At 42.2% G+C, this 15,144-nt stretch overlaps 1 protein-coding gene across 1 annotated transcript in view; it reads left to right on the plus strand.

Moving 5' to 3' along the window:
* NBAS (NBAS subunit of NRZ tethering complex) overlaps positions 1–15,144 on the plus strand; it is a 1,303,215-nt gene that overhangs the window by 349,859 nt on the left and 938,212 nt on the right. The window contains exon 23 of the mRNA XM_082252487.1: positions 1,156–1,309. Within this exon, the coding sequence (XP_082108613.1) occupies positions 1,156–1,309 (154 nt within the window). The remainder of the gene's footprint in view (positions 1–1,155; positions 1,310–15,144) is intronic.

The raw sequence follows: 15,144 nt of genomic DNA on the forward strand, positions 1-15,144 counted from the left end.
CTGAAACCTTGGCATGTGTTCGAATAATTCTAAGTTCTTTAACTGTTGATAAACAGTAAGTATCTGAATAACCATTATAATAGATGATTTTCTAGCAGATCACTTTCACTTGAAATTGATATTTTGCCTGTCATCTTTTTTTTTTTTTTTAATAAAATGTAATAATATCTTGTGGTTGGTGTTATTTATTTTTCCATTCCTTTTTTTTTTTAATTTAAATTATGGTCAGTACTGCTTCCTTCTATAAAAACAATTCATGAAATTTAAAATTTAAACTTATAATTTACACTTTTCCCAAAATAAAGTGAATTAAAAAATGTAAGAACTTGCACCATACTTGAAGGAATAAGGTTAAAAAAGTCAATTATTTAAAAGTAAGCATTCTAGTATAGCAAGTAGACAGTGGGCTTTTTCAACAGTGCAGTACTTTTAAGTCGTCTTTGCAAGCAGTGTGCAGCGTTCTCCAATATACTAGGCCACCAACACATTTCAATGACTGTGGATTACACCTAAACTGTCTGAAAGCTGACTACGATCTCCATACAAACATCTTTTGGTTTTCCAAAACGATGTCCTGTCAGGCACTGCCTTATCAAATTATTTAAATTGTAACCATTTAGGCAACTTCTTAAACTGCATACAGTATGTGGCCAAAAATTTGTTGACCCCTGACCTTAATGACATTATACATTCTAGATGGATATTCAAAACCACGAGCATTCATATGAGAAGATTTTCCCTGTGTTTTTTTGGCAGTAAGTGGGAATTTGTACTCATGCAGATACTATCACCACCAGGTACTGATGTTGAACAAGAATACCTGGCTCATTATCAGTGATTTATTTTATTCCAAAAGGTGTTCAGTAGGGTGATGTCATGGCTCTGTCCAGGCCACTTAAGTTCCTGCACACAACACTTCAAACCATTTCTTTATGGGCCTTCTGCTTTTGCACCAAACTCAATAATCTGGAACTGGGTCCATATACTTTAGGCCATATAGTGGTGTTCTTAGCATATGTAAAGCATTGTTGTTATTCTAGGCCAGGGACTGTTATACGGCACTTTGTATTCTCTGTAAAGCACTGAGGAATTAATCAGCACTGTATAAATGAATAAATTTTATATCTGAACTTATATTGTTTTGTTTCTTCTCAGGTTAAATGTGGAGCCCAGTTTAACAGATTTGGCTGAATTTCTATATGAGGAACAACCCGAATTAATAGTGTACAGAACAGACAGCTTATCAATTGATATAGTGAAAAACTGGTACTGGAATCGAGCGGAGGAGATTGAAAATTATGCCAGACAAGTAAGCATGCTATGAAATGTGACTCTTTAATGTCATAAATATGTTGCTATATTGGTCTGCTATGGAAAAAGTGCCTGAACTTTGTGTCTATGAAACTCTTTTACTTTCTGAATATTCCTGAAACATGAAACTATCAGAACTGTAGAAGGGAGAGGACTACGTGAAAAGATTCATGCTGCTTTTTGTATTCCTTCTGTCTAATTTTTATAGCCATTTTTTTTTTTTTTTTAAGTCTAGTCATTTGCATAGACTTAAAGTGGTTGTAAAGTCAAAGAAAGATTACTACCAGACCCTCTGTTCTCCTAAGCCACAGGTGTCGAACACAAGGCCCACGGGCCGAATGCGGCCCCCCAGGCCATTTCATGGGGCCCTCGCACCTCTCCTGCAGCTGCGGCACACCCCTTGTCTCTGCCCCCACCTTGTCTTAGTAATCGGCAGCAGAGAGGACAGAATTCCTATGCCAGATCCTGTGCTTCTCTGCAGTAAGGCTCGCCTTTGCCCACCATCCCTTCTCAGAAGTCTGCAGCATAAAGGAGGGCAGAACTCCTCCTACAGATCCTGCACCTCTCTGTACAGCCACAACACCATCTTGTCTCTGCCTCCCCTGGTCTCAGCATTCAGCAGACTCTGTAAGCTGACTCCAGCCTTCCTCCAGACCTTGCACATTCCTCTTCCCAGATCCACCCACTTCTTCTTCCTGGCAGTAGCACAAGGTAAGGGGGTGCATTGTGATGTAAGGAAGGGTGGGTGACTCTTGACTTCTGATGGTGGGGGGGCTCTTGACATCTCATGTAAGGGTGTAAGAGGGTGTGTGGTGCTCTGGACATCTAATCTTATGGCACTTTTCCACTGCAAGTACCGACTCGGCTCTACTCGGCCCTGCTTGGCCCGGTTTGCTTTTCCACTGCTGGTACCGCATGGTACGGTGTTGGAACGGTTCGGTACGGTTCGGTATGGTTTGCTTTTCCACTAAAGTAGTACTAAAGTTAAGTGGGTGGGATAACAATGATTCTCTGACCAATCAGTGGCTAGTAGTGACTACATGCAAAGGATTGTGGGATATGGTACCGGTATGGTACCTCTTGGAACCACAATCGTGGTGGTACTGTTTTAGCGAGTCGTACCGGTCGGTTCCATGCAGTGGAAAAGCGCCTTTTCATATATAACCGGTCCTTTGAGGGCAACCATAATGCTGATGTGGCCCGCAATGAAATTGAGTTTGACACCCCTGCTAAGCTTTACTACACTACTGTGTACATGTTAGTTTAAAATAATGCCTCTAAATACCTTCTTTCCGATCTTTTCTGGTCGGTCACATGATCTCTGGCTGCTCCCCCACCGATCCAGGGGCTACAGCAGGAGGGGCTGATATATGATTTCACCTGGGAGATCATGTGACCACTGTGCTATCCCCTCCCGCTGTAGCCATTAGATCCTTCGATTGGGGGAGGAGAGTGGCCATAGGTCACGTGACCAACCAGAAAAGATGTAGTTTAGAGGCATAATTTTATACAAACGTGTACACAGTGTAATTTAGCTTAGTAGATCAGAGAGGCTTGCAGTAATCTTTCTTTGACTTTACTGCCAGCTACTAATAGCAGTGGGAAGGAGGGGGTGTGGCTTGATGGCGGAGCGAGTCGCTGCATAGTCACGTGGCTCTGGCTCTGAACTTTTAATCCTGCAGTCATCCTGTGTCCTTTCTCCTGCCAATTGGCACAGTGTTCTCCCCCACAGCCGTGGACACCCCCCCCCCCCCCTGGACTAACATGGTGGTAAAATACGGGCTGCCCGTGCCCCCATCCGCGCCATTAAAGGTTATATCTTGGAATGTCAGAGGTTTAAATTCACCCCAGAAGTGGTCCCTGGTCTTTTCTTTTCTAAAGAAATATAATCCACATATAATCTGCCTTCAAGAAACACATCTTACCGGCACAAAGGTATGGGCCCTTAGGTGCCCATGGCTGGCTAACTCGTTTCATGATACCCATATGACCTACTCTAAAGGGGTCTCTATTTTGGCCAAGTCCCTTCCTGCAGAGGTTACACAGGTTAAAACTGACACCGATGGGAGATTTGTTATACTTACCATACAGATTGTCTCTGAGACGTTAACATTGGTACGTGTTTATATCCCTCCCCCGTTTTCCCCTGACCTACTCTCCAAATTGTCCCTTATGCTTCTGTCTCCCCTGGTCCCTTCCATTATGTTGGGTATTTTTAATGCTGTTTTGGACCCGGCTATGGACCGCTTTGGGAGTGGTGGTAGATCCCTCACTTCATTTACTGACTGGGCACATAAACATGTTCTTACTGAGGTATGGCGCTTGAAGCATCCAGCTGACTGTCAATATTTTTGTCATTTTGACTCCTTGCACACCATGTCTCGTAGAGATCTGACATTTGCTATAGATACAGAGCTTCCTATTAATTTGAATGTGTCTTATTTACCTAGAGGCGTGTCTGACCGCGCTCCCCTCTAAGTGGACCTTCTACTTCTCCCGGGCTCGGATCCTGCCATTTGGCGCTTAAGTTCCCAGTGGCTGGAGGATGAGGTGGTACAGGGGGAATGTAAGCAGGGTATTGATTATTGGAACACAAATCTGGGCACGGTTGACCCATTAATAGAGTGGGAGGCCTTTAAGACTACGCTGAGGGGCACTTTTATGTAGATTACAAGTGCTTTGTGTAAGAATACCCTACAGCATACTGAACTAGAATCTGACAGTTTTTTTTGTTTTAAAGATCTGTTTATTAAGTTTATAAAAAAAAAAATAGTTTACACAACTCTAACACAACACAGTGTGCAATGTACAAACAACAAGACAAAAAAAAAAAAAAACGGGGGAGGGAGGGGAATTACAAAACAATAAACCTCTTTTGCTTGTAAAGTTGTCCCTTGTGCATTCTACAGTCAGTAGTTACATAAAGTTTACATCATTTTGTTTACAGTTTCACCTTAAGCATGGGCATAATCTGGCAAAGTGTAATATAAAACTATAATGGAAAAATCAAATCTCAAAATCGTGGGAGTTCAGGAGTAAGGGTCAGGGGAGATACTATCCATCAATCCCATATTTTGTGAAATGTTTTATTTATTTTCCTATTCGCAAAGGTGAGTTTGTACAGTGGAAGTAAGTCATTGCCCAGCTTTAACCACAGAGATCTTGTTAGACTTAGGGATCCCTTCCCTGATAGTAGTAGGGACTTCTTTGCATAGAAGTAAAGAATATGGAGCAGTCACTTGGCATTAGAAGGGATAGTCAGATCACCAAAGATACCCAACAGACAATTCTTAGGGTTTACAATATTTGGCAGGCCCAATGCAGATGAAATAAATGAGTTTATATCTCCAGAATTCCTGAACTATAGGACATGTCCAGAAGCAGTGGAGAAAGTCAGCATCCTGTCCGTAACCCCTAAAACATTTGTCCAAAAGAGATAATCCCATTTTAAAAACTCTATCCGGAGTGAGGTGCAAATGGTAGAAGATTTTGTGTTGCATAATGCGGTCTCTAGAGGAGATTATGGGAACCAGCTGAGATGCCAAGTAATATAGGTAAAAGTTAGGGAATGCCAGTCCTGCCAGCCTAGCAGGGAGTCACAGTATCTCCAGTGCCACCCTGGGTGGACTGCCACCCCACAGGAATGCTGTGCATATTGTGTCAATACGTTTAAAAATTGATTTGGGAATTTTACATGGTGAGTTGGCTATAACATATAGAACTTTAGGGATATAAATCATCTTGATGATATTGGCTCTGCCCGTGTGGTTCAGAGGCAGATCAATCCACTGTTTAGTTTGTACTTGTAATTGAGTCAGCAGGGTGCACACGTTATTGTTAATGTATGAGGATAAAGGCAACTGGATTATCACCCCCAGTTATCTAAAAAGAGACACTACCTGTAGTCTGGAGTTCAGGGGAATCTTGGGAATAGCGTCTTGGTCTAGAGGAAAAACAATAGACTTGTCCCAATTCACCTGGAAGACAGAGTAATCACCAAATGTGGTAATTTCTTACAACAGATGGTTAAGAGAATCATGAGGATTAGCTAAATAGACCAAGGTATTGTCTGCGTAAAGTGAGATGTTTTCCTGTATGGGTCCAATAGGGAGGCCTTTGATCAAGGGGGAGCTACACACCTGGATTGCAAGGGGTTCCATTGCCAGTGCAAATAGGAGGGGCGACAAAGGGCACCCCTGCCTAGTGCCCCTGACCCTCGGAAAGCGTTTGGTTGTTTGGGAATTAACCCGGATACGGGCCACCGGGGAAGTGTAGAGTCTTTTCCACCACATAATACGGGGACCAATGCCATACTGCTGTAGCACCTAAAACCGATGTGGCCATTCCAATTATCAAAGGCTTTGTTAGTGTCTAATGAGGCTATAACATAGGTGGAAGTACAATCACAGGGATACTGTAAGTTGTGATATAGTCTCCTATATTCATTCTGGTGGTATGGCCTGGAATAAAGCCTCCCTGATCACTTTACACTAAATCCGCAACTACCTTATTCAGACAACCAGCTAATACTTTGGCTAGTATTTTGATGTCCACATTAATGAGAGAAATTGGACGATAAGATTCACATTTAAGAGGATCTTTACGTGGTTTTAGAAGTAAAATAATTAAGGCTTCATGCATAGTAGGGGGAAGGATTCCTGCCTCAAAGGCCTTGTTATAGGTGTGTAATAGAACTGGGCACAACAGATGTTTAAATTGGGCATACCATTCAGCTGGATATCCATCCAGCCCAGGCAGTCTTATGAACCAGTAATTGCGAAATAGCCACGGCAAGTTCCTCCACAGAGAGTGGCGTCCCAAGCTCCTCCCTTGCATCAGCGGCTAGGACGGGAAGAGAAACCTTTGACAAATGCGAAATTAGTTGTTCCTCAGTGCATTGGACTCTAGTAGTATATAGATCTTTATAGAATGTCAGGAAGGCTTCTGTTATATCCTGTGGAACATCACTGATCTGGCCCTGGGAAGTTAGTATTCTAGGGATAGACATAGGGGTATGGTTTGGTCTGTTCAAATTAACCAGCAGATGACCTACCTTGTTACCATGGTCAAATACTTTCTGTGTTACATGGAGCATTCATTTTTTTGCGAGGTCTAGCAGGCAGAGCTCATACTCTCTGAATTTATGCAACCAGTTAGCTTGTGTGTCAGGGTCTGGTTTAGCAATATAGGCAGATTTTGCTTCCAACATGTCACTTTCCAGCTCCTCAGTACGGCTCTAAGTGTCCTTACGCAGCACTCCCGTGATTGCCATAAAAGTGCCCAGCAACATAGCTTTAAATGCTTCCCATTCAGTAGAGGGGTCAGCAGTTCCCAGGTTTGTATTCCAGAAATTCTCAGTACCCTTCCTTCATCCCCCCCTCACCACCTCATCCTCCAGCCACTGAGGGTTTAGACGCCAAATGGCTGGACTGGAGCCAGGAAGGAGAAGGAGGTCAACAGAAAGGGGAGTGTGATCAGACACCAGTGGATGCTTGATGTCTGTGGAAAATGCCAAGTCTATAAGCGACATGGTGTGAAATTAGTCAGAGTGACAGGAGTACTGCCGCAGCTCCGGGTGCTTCCCCTGCCACACCTCAGTAAGGTAATAACCCGTGCCCAGTCAGTAAATGATGGATAAGGTCTGCCTCCACCCCCTAAGCGGTCCACGGCAGGGTCTAAAACTCCATTAAAGTCTCCTATATAAAGTAAGGGACCGAGTGCCCTTGATCGAAGTAATAGTGACAATTTAGAGAGTAAGTCTGGTGAAAATGGGGGTGGGGGGGCATATATATTCACAAACGTGAATGTCACAGAGAGGATCTGCAAGGTAAGTCTAACAAACCTCCTGCTCAGGGTCAGTTTTAACCTGTATAACTTCAGCTTGGAGTGATTTAGCTAGCAAAATAGAAACTCCTCTGGAATAAGTGGTATGGGTGGCATTATAGGAGTTCGCCAGCCAGGAGCGTTTTAAGAGCACGAGCAAGGAAATTAAAAACTAAGGACCGCTTTTGAGGTAAGTGCAACCTCCTGACATTCCATGATATTATTTTTAATGGTTTAGACATGGCAAATTTGACAGCATATGATAAACACTGTATAGGTATTGAATACACATAGAGTTTTGCACAACATATTCATCATAGTATTCATAGGTGTAAAAGGTGGGGGAAAAAAAAAACACAAACTTGAGAGGAAACGTCCCATACCACCCCGCTCAACCACCTCAAACTTAGTGAGCATTGGATCCCTGAACAAGAAGAAAGAGAAAAAAAATTCTCAGCCCTCAACTGAGGTTGTTGAAGACCTGTGGCCTCGCCACTAACCGGTATGGTGGGTGTATCAAACTCGGAGGGCTCATGTTGATGAGTGTGCCATCTTCGCCCACAGATAGAGGGTAGAATAGGTTTAGATGAGTAATTAAGGAATATGATCCAGCATAAGGCACCAGTCTGCATATAACGAAAGGACATAACAGTAGAGTTCAGTGGCGCCCATGGAGAAGGTGACCAGTTCCATCATCTGCCTCCAGCGCAGCAGCAACCAAGAGGTATATCAGGGAAGAAGCTTAAGGGGTGTCTGGGATGGATTCAACAAATGATGCCACCACTGTATTAGCGGATAATGACACCAACACCCTCCCACAAACAGTAGATGCAGAAATGTAGGGGCAACTGGAAAATATGTTGACCGTGAAGAACGGTTCAGTTCCTTCAGCGCCTAGGTGCAGCTCCAAAACGATCGTCCATCCAGGCCATGGCTTCTTTTGAATTGGTGTAAAAGTAGGCTCCACCATCATGGTTAATTCTCAGCTTGGCAGGGAATAGCATGGCATACTTCATACTTGCCCAATCCGTCCTTCGCCGCAAAGGATGTGCGTTGCCTCTGGACTTCGGCCGAGAAGTCAGAGTAAATCGAGATAGTGTTACCATTAAACTTGTGCAAACCTTTTTCTCTGGCAAGACGCAGAATAGGGACTTTGTCTTGAAAGTTAAGGATCTTCGCTATTGAGGAGGGTGAGGTGGGGTGCGGTGTGCACGTTCAATCACCAACTCAGCCGAGGGTCTAACATTTCCAAAAACTTCTCTCAGCCAGGAGTAAACCTTCTGAGCGCTCACGGAACCCAACAAAACGGAGTTTGTTTCTGCGAGAGCGGTTTTCTAAATCTGATTTAGCTCTGAAGGTACTCAGTTCATCTGTTGCGGTGCACATTGTAACAGCCGGGGTGCACTGTGTCTTCTAATGCACTAATACACTCCTCAGCCTCCCCTGTACTCTCCTGAAAATTTTGGACATCTTGCTTTAAAAGGGAGAAGTCCATATGCAAACTTTCTGTTTGTGTGATGAGAGAAACCTTGCAATCCTGTATGGCCATCATAATATGTGTCAGTGTAGGTTCTGGTTGTGGAGAGCCAGATATCTAGCCATTCATGTTGTGCATTGGGGAGGCCTGGGGTAATAGAGGGTCTGCAGGAGAGGGGAGGCCTGGGGTGATAGAGGGTCTGCAGGAGAGGAGAAGATAGCCGGGGTATTTGCCCTCACCCATTGAGTAGACAGAACCGCAGAGGAGGATGGCTGTAACTCATCTTCAGGCATTGCAGAGGGGTCGGAACCATCTTGTCTGCGGAATCAAGCAAGCTGCTCCGCCGCGGGCAGCCCGAATTTCACCATCATACCGTTAAGTATTGCTTCCCGTTGGTGCAGGGAAGGGCACAGTGCCTTTAGGGCAAAGATAGGACACAAGATGCCTGCAGGATGTTAGAGATAGAGCCAGGCCTCTGGCCTACACATCCGCTCGCTGTGCCATCAAGCCACGCCCCAGAATCTGACATGTTAGTGGCAGAATCTGCTTATGTCCAAAGCCCTGACTCCGTCACCAGGGACATGTGGTTACATAGTCGCAGAGAATATAAGCTCCGTTTGCTGGACCTCACACAAAAGCGAATGCCGCATGTTGCTCTAAAGACATTTGAGCATGGCAATAAGGCAGGTTGTCTATTGTCCTATTTATCCAGACAATTTTACTCCCCTATATCCATCCCCCAAATTTTACCACCTCTCGGTCAGATTACTGATACCCCCCCCCGGATATTTATGGAAGCCTTTTTGTCCTTTTACACAGACCTATATGCGTCCAGAGCACATTACTCTGAATCTCAATTGTGTGAGTATCTGGCGCCAATATCTCTCCCCTCCCTGTCGACTGATACATGTGATGAACTGGAGGCACCTCTTTTTATTAAGGAACTCACCTTGGCTATTTCGCAACTACCGTCACGTAAGACACCAGGCCTTGATGTCTTCCCAGCTGAATGGTATATCCACTTTAAACATTTACTATGCCCATTCCTTCTTCATACCTATAATAAGGCCCTAGAAGTTGGAATTCTCCCTCCCACTATGCAAGAGGCTCTGATTATTCTGTTATTAAAACCCCATAAAGATCCTCTTAAATGCGACTCATACCACCCAATTTCTCTTATTAATGTGGATGTTAATATCCTAGCTAAAGTGCTGGCTAACTGTCTTAACACTGTGGTTTCAAAACAAGTAAGGAGTGATAGATTTAAACCAGGCCAGTCCACAGGAATGAATATTCGCAGGTTGTTCCATAATTTACAATATCCCCACGATATTATCAAAATTATATATCTACCTAAGCTGCTTTACATTATGGCCAGTTCGACTTGTAAAATCCCCAAACGCATTGATACAACATACACGGCATTCCTATGGAATGGCCATTCCTCTATGGTGGCACTTGAAATGCTGTGACTCCCAGCACAGTTGGCGGGTTTGGCATTTCCTAATTTTTATCTGTATTACCTGGCATCCCAAATGGTTCACGTTCATGACTGGCTGCATCCAATTGCCGCTAACGCCTGTACCACTTTATAATGTTATCTTTAGGGGCCGTGTTCCAACGCATCCGGGCACATCAGTGCTAAATACCTCCCTCTCCCTATTTCAGATCATAGTTCCAAAAATCTCAGAAGATTCCTGGTTGACATCCCCTAATAACTATACTCCCTGCCTGACCCACAACGATGGTACTTCAAAGGGGTTAAATATTTGTGCTTATACACTACACAGGGTTTTAAGTCCTTTTACCAAATGCGCATGGACTTTGACATACCGCGCACTGATCTGTTTTACTATTACCAGCTTCAACGTTCTATCTGTGCGCAGTTTGGTTCTCTAGAAAATCCTATTAAAGGGCCACCACTGGAGAAAATGTTAAGACATCCTGACCCTACTAAACTTATTTCCACATATTCTGCTGCTCTTTGCTGACTGTAACCCTAGATTTTAGGTTGTGCAGACAGAGGGCCTCCTTGGATATTCCTATTTATGAGGACGACTCGTCTGAATTTAGTGATGCATATAAATCCTCAGTTATATCCTCTAAAGACCACATTATCTAACCTAAGGTCTTTCACCATTCCCATCTTACTCCAGCCAAGCTATATAAAATGGGGCTGTCCACTTCCACTGAATGTTTTAGAGGCTGTGGCCAAACCGCTGACTTCCTACACTGTTTCTGGTCCTGCCTTATGGTTCAGGACTTTTGGTAGTTATAGGTTCCTTTATCTCCTCTGCGTTGGGATTTACAATGTTTGGCAAACCCAAGAATTGCCTTCTGGGCATCTTTGGTGATCTGTATGTCCCCTCTCACGCTCAGATTAAGTGAGAGGTTATTTTACAAGTCATGTGTCCACAGATAGCAGCCATCTTGGCCATGACGTATCCAATTTAGGGTGTGCCCCTATCCTCAATTGATCAATTACATTTGGAAGGATTGGGAAACAGAGATTTCGGGCACAAGAGTTTTGTTAAAAAGATTTCTTTTATTCAACACAAAACTAAATATTTTAAAATCATAGAAAAATACAGGCAAATAATTGTGTATTAAGGACACAGTGAGACCACACAACAATGGTCTATGTTGTACAATATCTCAGTGCATAGAACTTATAAAAGTCGATTTACATACAGTTCCAAGTACAAGATCATTAGTAGTCATATAATCCTTGGAAACGTATTGCTTGATATCAGAAGAACCGCCCACGGACACCCAAACAGTATGGTGCCGGTCAGCGGGGTCGACTGAAAATATAAGTTAACATTCACCATGTAATATATGACCTTTGCTCGACATGTTTCGCTTTCTTAGACAAAAAAGCTTCATCTGGAGCATATAATTTCTTTTGTCTGTGTGAGAAATAACAGTATTTAGATAGATTACATATATATGTTACCTTATTTTCAGTGTGTTATAATTACAATTGCATATCATTTATCTTTCCTTTTAATTACATATAATCGTCTTACACATCTCAGATAAGTCCTTCTATTTTTGCAATATCAACACAATATAACATTGGGTCTTAAGTTGCATTCAGACACTAGAGGAGTTTAGGGGAAAGAACGGAGGCTGCCAATAGTGAGTATATGTGGGGATCCATGCTGTAGTTATAGTATAAGCATATATATCCTATTTTATATACCTGGTAAATGGACAGAAAAATGTATACATACCTGTACATATAGTAATCAGGCACATATCTCAATTTCCATAGAGAATTCTTTAACGAGGAGGACTGTGCGTTTTGGGAAGCTCAGAAAAGGCAATGTATAGTGACATAGTAGTGAGGGTAGTCACTCCATGTCTCATATCTGGGTGGATGAGAGCAGAAAAACAATGTTTCTCAGAGTAGTAAGCGTTTTTATTCTATGATATCACTTTAAGGGAAAGCCCATAGGAATGCTAAACCATAAGCTCAAGTGTTTTAAAGTGGTAAAATCAGTGTGCCTCCTGCTTGTTATAAGAGTGTGTAAGTACTTTAGTACTTACACACTCTTATAACAAGCAGGAGGCACACTGATTTTACCACTTTAAAACACTTGAGCTTATGGTTTAGCATTCCTATGGGCTTTCCCTTAAAGTGATATCATAGAATAAAAACGCTTACTACTCTGAGAAACATTGTTTTTCTGCTCTCATCCACCCAGATATGAGACATGGAGTGACTACCCTCACTACTATGTCACTATACATTGCCTTTTCTGAGCTTCCCAAAACGCACAGTCCTCCTCGTTAAAGAATTCTCTATGGAAATTGAGATATGTGCCTGATTACTATATGTACAGGTATGTATACATTTTTCTGTCCATTTACCAGGTATATAAAATAGGATATATATGCTTATACTATAACTACAGCATGGATCCCCACATATACTCACTATTGGCAGCCTCCGTTCTTTCCCCTAAACTCCTCTAGTGTCTGAATGCAACTTAAGACCCAATGTTATATTGTGTTGATATTGCAAAAATAGAAGGACTTATCTGAGATGTGTAAGACGATTATATGTAATTAAAAGGAAAGATAAATGATATGCAATTGTAATTATAACACACTGAAAATAAGGTAACATATATATGTAATCTATCTAAATACTGTTATTTCTCACACAGACAAAAGAAATTATATGCTCCAGATGAAGCTTTTTTGTCTAAGAAAGCGAAACATGTCGAGCAAAGGTCATATATTACATGGTGAATGTTAACTTATATTTTCAGTCGACCCCGCTGACCGGCACCATACTGTTTGGGTGTCCGTGGGCGGTTCTTCTGATATCAAGCAATACGTTTCCAAGGATTATATGACTACTAATGATCTTGTACTTGGAACTGTATGTAAATCGACTTTTATAAGTTCTATGCACTGAGATATTGTACAACATAGACCATTGTTGTGTGGTCTCACTGTGTCCTTAATACACAATTATTTGCCTGTATTTTTCTATGATTTTAAAATATTTAGTTTTGTGTTGAATAAAAGAAATCTTTTTAACAAAACTCTTGTGCCCGAAATCTCTGTTTCCCAATCCTTCCAAATGTAAGTGAGAGGTTAAAATCGCCTCCCATAATTATCATGCCAGCTGAGAAGGAAGTAAGAAGTCACAAAGTGGAGCGAAAGGAGGAAACCTGTTGTGTATTGGGGGTATAGATGTTTGCAAGAGTGGTGGGTTTTCCCTGATGTTCTCCCTTCATGAATAGATAGCGGCCTTCTATGTCAACCAGGGAGTCTGAGATGTAGGGGACAGTGTCTAGATATTAAAATAGATACCCCTTTTAGTCTTTGAAGTGAGGTTTGTTGCGTTGAAGATGGGGGGATAGTTGTGGTTGGAGAGTTTTGGGATTGAATCAGCTCTGGAGTGGGTTTCTTGTAGAAAGATTATGTCCGCTTTATTTGTACGCATAGAAAACAATTGTTTTGAATGCTTTTCTGGTATATTAAGGCCACATGCTTTGAGGGAAATATGTTTAAGGCAGAAATTGTTGGTAGAAGGTCTAGGAGTTCCCATTATTCACTATAAAGGGGGGGGAAGGGATCCATAAGGAAGTTGCTGTTTTGAGTAGACGCAGGGGAGGGGGGTGGAGAAAAGAAAAAGAAAAAAACAGGAGGGGGGGTTAGAGAGGGTATATGGGAGAAGGAAGGAGGTGAAGGAGGGAGGAAGGGGATTAGTGAGGAAGAGTTGTGAGAGAGGGCCTAATTGCCTGGGTAAATTATGGTGTTATGGGGGCAGTGGAGAACCAGCTCCTAATGTTTAAAATTAATCAATGATTCGTTCCCCTTGTATAAACTCACGTTTGAGACTCGGAAAAGGAATAAAACCTTTCATAAAATATAGGGTAGATGGATAGCTAGCCCTCTGACTCTTACTCCAATATCAGCATGATAGCAATCTTACTCCCTGGTTGTGAAACATACCCTATTTATTTTTGACTAATATTCACCTAAACTGAAATTCTGTTAATTGTATAATTCTTGGTAACCACGCCTCTTATAATTACAAGAGACATATGATGCTAATTGTATATTTTTTATTGTTTAAAGCTCTCTTGGAGTGTATACTTTTTTTTCACTGCTCTTGGCAAGTTTGTTGTACTGCTGTATGTTTGTCTGGCTTTAAAACCCCATAAAAAAAAGCAGTGGGAGGGAAAGAGATCGCTCACAGCGTCACAGGAGAAGCAACAGGATGACAGAGGCACGTAAGCTGATTACAGTATCATGGTTTAGCAGCCTGGACACTGAAACAGGCAGGATCAACCAGGTTTTCTGCAGCATAGAAAGGGACAGATTAGGCAGCACAAGCACTGTGCCATTTAACCTGCTATAAGTGAAGAGGATCTTTTTTTTTTAGTTACAACCTCTCACAATAGTTGCTTAAAGGAGTTTAAAGTCCTGAAGCCCAGCCCCCCCCCCCCCCCTTCACTACACTAGCAGAGTCACTTTGGAAGACTAGAACCTACAACAGTATTTTTGGGTCGGTGGAAATTGGAGCACCCAGAGGAAACCTTCGCCAATACAGAATAAACCTGGGGTATCTCCATTTATAGACGTCTGGTGGAAATTGAAACCATACATCCAATGCTGTAAAGAAAAGGAATCTGCTTTCTATTGAGCCACTACACCATGTTTTGCTGTAAACCCTGTAATAATCCTTTTTTGATTTTGGGAATTCTTTAAAAACAGTATATTCTGATTAGAGTACAGTGACCCCCAACACACCATTGCTGTATTTCTTCTCAACTACAGAACAGTAAACCCCCATTGCTGTGTATATATTTTCCTCATTAGAGGATTATAACTCCCATCCCCCATTGCTGTATCTTTTCTCTAAGAACAGTGACTTAGCCCTCCTTCCCCATATGGCTTTATCTTCTTTGCTCCTATTGCTTTATCTTGCCCCCATTGATTATCTTCCCCCTTTCTTTTCCTTGCAATATCATTGTTGCTTCTGCTTCATTCATTTTTTATTTTTTTTT

Source organism: Pelophylax lessonae (assembly GCF_965119305.1).
Source record: "Pelophylax lessonae genome assembly, chromosome: 3".
NCBI lineage: Eukaryota > Metazoa > Chordata > Amphibia > Anura > Ranidae > Pelophylax > Pelophylax lessonae.